The sequence below is a fragment of the Mytilus californianus genome, unplaced genomic scaffold (genome assembly GCF_021869535.1).
Source record: "Mytilus californianus isolate M0D057914Y unplaced genomic scaffold, xbMytCali1.0.p SCAF_1, whole genome shotgun sequence".
NCBI classification, from domain to species: Eukaryota; Metazoa; Mollusca; class Bivalvia; order Mytilida; family Mytilidae; genus Mytilus; species Mytilus californianus.
Window position 1 is genome coordinate 74,259,317 of NW_026262581.1, and position 5,320 is coordinate 74,264,636.

The window sequence follows — 5,320 nt, forward strand, 5'->3', positions numbered from 1 at the left end:
TTGTTCATCTGGTGAGAGATTGGCATCTTTATCACAGTGATTAAAGAGTGATTCTGATATGGATCTGTTTTGTCAATCATAAGCTTTAGATCATTCACAGGACATTTCTCAGATTTTGTTCCATACATTCTTTTGTCAGCAGAAGCCTCAGAATTGCCAAGTTCACCTTGCTAATTTTTTTTACGTGTTTCATGTGAGAGTGTAACATATTTTCTGTAATTTTCATCTTTTTGGAATGTGAACGATGCAAGATCCAACTGCTGATGGAATTCTAGACCCATTGTGACAAAATGCATTGCCAAATTGTACCACACCCTATAGCGAAGAAGGACTGGGTTTGTAGCAAAATACAGGTAAGTACTAATTTTGTGGAGATCTGACTGCGAAATTACTTCCTTGTTTTTTGGTAGGTCTAGACAAACCACTTTCATGTTGTGCTTTAATTTCCCATCCAAAATGTCATTCAACATCCTGAATTCTTTGTTAGGACAATGTCGATATCCCTATTCAGATCTCTAAGAAATCTATTGATACCAGCCCTTATACATTTAAAAGAATTCTTGTGGTATTCATATGCCTGAGCTGATGCCATTTCTTGTTCCCTCTTTTCTGTGAATGGGGTAGCCTCTGCATAAAATCTGCCCAATATGTTGTTTAAATCACAAGAAGATACAGTAGCCAAGTCTAGTTGAGTTTCCTTGACTACACTGCTCCATTCTTTTAAAAATACAGAATAACATGTGAAAATTTATCAAAATAATAATTTTATCTTGAGAAAAAAGTTACAATTTGTAAGTAAATACTTTTCTTTCATTATTTTGTACATAAATTAGGCTGTTAGTTTTCTCATTTGAATTGTTTTACATTTGTCTTTTCGAGGATTTTTATACAAGACTGCGGTATCGGATTTGCTCATTGTAGAAGGCCGTACGATGACATGTAGTTGTTAATGTCTGTGTCATTTTGTCTCTTGTGGAGAGTTGTCTCATTGGCAATCATACCACACCTTCTTATATTTATATTAAAAAGAAAGTACATGTATATACATTGTACGTGTATGTGGAATTACAGATTCAGATAGCTCAAAGTAGAGCATTCATTTTAAAATTGAAAGGTTCCAGGTTCAAATCCTGGTCTGAATATTTGTCACACATATACAATCACAATGTACATGTATGCATCTTTTATATTTCATTTATGATTTATTTAGTTGAATATGTGTTTGATAATTATACAATATTCACACCTTGCAAGATTTTAACTGCCCATTTGGTATTTCTTTTTGTTGATTCTGCTTGTCTGCTGTCCTTTAAGGCTATATAATTTCTTCATCGGAGACTCTTTTGAACCTTTTTTGTGGTTTGGGATCTGGCTGTTGTACATGTGTTGTGACTGTTTCTGTATTAGGTAATATTTCTGCTGGTATTTCTATGGAAGACATTGGTGCAGGCACTTCTTCTAGTTCAATTTCGTTTTCAAACAAGGCTTGCAAAAATAGAAATGGATCGCCGAGATCAAAGTCTGGCACCTCTGTATCTCCCATGATTATATTATGGCAGACAAATAATGATTCACGTGAAAATTGCCGAAATTTGTAGCAATTTATTCTAAAAAATGTCAGTTAAATTATTTACATGGCAGAAATCATTTCAAACATATTTTTATTTACATTCATAGCAGCAAAAACTTTTTTGTTTACTTTTGTTCTAAATACCGATGGCCCGGTTAAGTAGTTTGACCTTTTAACCTGTTCATTGTTATTGTAATGAAGAAAGTAGTTCCGGCAATGTGGGCGTGTCTCCATAAAAGTTACGTCTATGAGCTGAGAGAAAAACAAAATCAACCAATCAAAATGCTCCAGTTTTGTCAAATTTATTTATTAGCTAGTAAATACATTTGTCGTTTAAAATACAACTGTCATATAAGGATCGTAATGATGCTTTATGGATAAATTTATCAGTTTTTAAGAGCTAAATTGACAGCGTGTCATTCCTACAATGACTTCCATTTTTACGATTGAAAAAATAAGGTGGCGTAATGGGGAGATAATTTTGACGAAGTAGAATCCTGACTGTGTATTTCCCTCTATCTTATACTTACCAAGGTAGATAACAACAGTTAAATGAGTTCATTTTCATAACAAAATGACAAAATAATAACTTATAAAACGTAACAAAAGCTTCATAAAACATATCATCTAATTCAAAATGAGGTTCTTAGAGTTATTTAATAACCCCTTTTTTATCACAAATTTCAGACAATTTCAATATTTGGGATTAAAGAAGTTGACCTCAAAATTAATATTGAGCTCTCTCACATTACTAGAGTCCATATGCCTATTGAAAAATTGACTGATTGACAAAAAGTCAAAAAGTACATGTATATATTTTCCCACTTCTTTATAATGAAGGGTATAATCAATGTTAATGATGGCTTCAATAATGCAAATAAATATCAACGTTTTTTATCATAGCTAACTAATGCTATCTTCTGCAAAAAATCATTTTGATCTATAGCTCATCGACAATAGACACCATCATAGTGAAACTTAACAAGATCTGAGTATATTTGTCAATAATACTTGCAACAAAAAGGGGCTATTGGTCAAAATAATTTACATGTTTACCTCTGGAATCAATCTGTTATGAATAGCCAGTTAAAAAGAGGGTCAGACATACAATAGGCTCCTAATAGCCTCAATATATCTTGTATTACTGATCATTTCTGCTGTTTATAGTTTCTATCTATCTATTAAAGATTTTGAAATTATACAAAAAACCTGGAAATAAGTCAAAATCATCATTTAAGGGCAGTAACTCTTAAAATGGAGTCATACAGGCTTTATGTAGAGCTTGTATTTCTAATATTTTTTTCTTTGAAACTTTACACTGATCTATTATACTTTTCAAGATAATAGGCAAAACCTACAATTTTTTTTTTTTTTTTAAATCAACAATTAAGGGCAATAACTCCTGTAAGGAGTCATTCAATGGTTTCAACCCTTATGTTCTTTTTTTCCCAATGGCTTCATGCTTGATTGGTAAGAAAAAAAATCACTATGCTAGATACTACAGGGTTTCATTCAGGTAAAGTTTGGTTGAAATTGGTCCAACAGTTTCAGAAGAGAAGATTTTTATTAAAGTTTACAAAAATGGACAATGACAGATGTCAAGTGATGGCAATAGCTCACACAGGGTCAGGTGAGCTTAAAAAGCATTTTTTGAAGCATAGGGATGAGTTGGGTACCTGTTTTCGATATGGTGTGATGATACCAATATCTTCTGGTTCCACTTTCACATCAGGATCATTGAGTAATCCCTGGAGATATCTGATTACTTGTACAGTTTCTACAGGATTAAACCAGGACGGACTGTTCCCTTCCCTCAGATCTTCTCCCTAAGAAAAAATACACTAGATTAAAGCAAAACTTTCAAAATCTTTTCCATAGAAAGAGGAAACACGATTATGCAGGAAAGAAAGGACATCCCACTACACCACCCCCAAAAAAGATTTTATCTGTCTGAAACACAAAATAGATTTAACTTTTATATATCTAGTGGATGTTAAGCCTTAAAACTCTTCGAACTGAACAGGTTTGTCTACACTCAGTAATTTCTGTTATATAGGAAAATAAATGGGGAATGTGTCCATGGGACACAGATGATGCCCCTGCTTGCATATAACGTTATAAAGGGCCATAACTCAAGAACTGTAAAAGTGACACTACCCAAATTTGAACTTGATCTGAGTTTTGTGGTAATAAGCATTGTTTATAAGTTTCATAACATTTAGTTGGCGTAAACTTAAATAAGAGAACAGAAACGAAAGATTCAGCAATTTTTCCATTTTTAAAGGGGCATAACTCTAGAACAGTAGAAGTGATGCCACCAAAATTCAATCTTTAACTGTGTTTTGTGGTAATTAGCATTGTGCATAAGTTTCATAACATTTGGTTGAGGCAAACTAAAGTTAGAGAACAGAAACAAATATTTCAGCAATTTTTCCATTTGTAAAGGGGCATAACTCTAGAAATGGTAAAAGTGACACCAACAAAATTCAATCTTGATCTGTGTATTGTGGTAATTAGCATTGTGCATAAGTTTCATAACATTTGGCTGAGGCAAACTAAAGTTACAGATCAAAAACTAATATTCAGCAATTTGTCCATTTGTAAAGGGGCATAACTCTAGAACAGTGAAAGTGACACCACCAAAATTCAAACTTTATCTGTGTTTTGTGGTTATAAACATTGTGGATAAGTTTCATAACATTTGGTTGAGGCAAACTCAAGTTAGAGAATGGAAACAAAAAAATCAGCATTTTTTTTCATTTGAAAAGGGGCATAACTCTAGAACGGTAAAAGTGATGCAACCAAAATTCAAACTTGATCTGTGTTTTGTGGTAATAAACATTGTGGATAAGTATCATAACATTTGGTTGAGGCAAACTAAAGTTAGAGAACGGAAACGAAAACTTCAGCAATTTTTCCTTTTGTAAAGGGGCATAACTCTCGAACGGTAAAAGTGATGCCACCAAAATTCAAACTCCATCTGTGCTTTGTGGTAATAAGCATTGTGTTTATAAAGGGGCATAACTCAAGAACCGTTATTGTGAAGGCACTCAATTTCAAACTTGATCTGTGTTTTGTGGTAATAAGCATTGCGTATAAGTTTCATAACATTTGGTTGAGGCAAACTAAAGTTAGAGAACGGAAACTTATTTTGGGAAGTACGGACGTACAGACGGACAAGGGTAAAACTTAATGCCCCCTCCGCTATGGCGGGGACATAAAAATGACACCTAATTTTAATTTTTGTAAATTCTCAGTAATGACATGTCATAAAAATATTTCATAATAACCATAAAACCATAAAACATAATTTTGTACACCAGACACAAGTTTTGTCTGTAAAAAGCTCATCAGTTAAAGGTTAAAGTTAAATGGCCAAATCAAGTACAAAGTTGAAGAGCATTGAGAACCCAAAATTCTGAATGGAATATAATAAAGTGACCTCATAATTTTAGTAAAGTTTTAGCTTAAACTGATGTAAAGGATTAAGTTTGGTTTAGATTACAGAAAGTTTAATGTAGTATATATATAAATCTTAAAGAGACAGCATTAGCTATGAAAGCTACTTACTCTTACTCCATGAAATATAACAGGGAAATGTTTTGTAGGCAACATGGACCAGTTACATAGTCTTTGGGTCAGTTGTTGGTCTGCCTTCACCAAGAGTTCTCCATGGTAAAATAGCTGAGATGGTAATCCTAGTATGGCTGGATGAGAGCGGTAGTTTGATACTAATTTTGTCACCTATAA

General features: G+C 33.1%; 1 protein-coding gene across 1 annotated transcript in view; it reads right to left on the minus strand.

Annotated features, from left to right (window-relative positions):
- The window catches only part of LOC127723967 (RNA helicase Mov10l1-like), a 63,708-nt gene that overhangs the window by 20,568 nt on the left and 37,820 nt on the right, over positions 1–5,320 (minus strand). The window contains exons 16-17 of the mRNA XM_052230680.1: positions 5,141–5,314; positions 3,247–3,396 (exon numbers count right to left, since the gene is read on the minus strand). Of these exons, the coding sequence (XP_052086640.1) occupies positions 3,247–3,396; positions 5,141–5,314 (324 nt within the window). The remainder of the gene's footprint in view (positions 1–3,246; positions 3,397–5,140; positions 5,315–5,320) is intronic.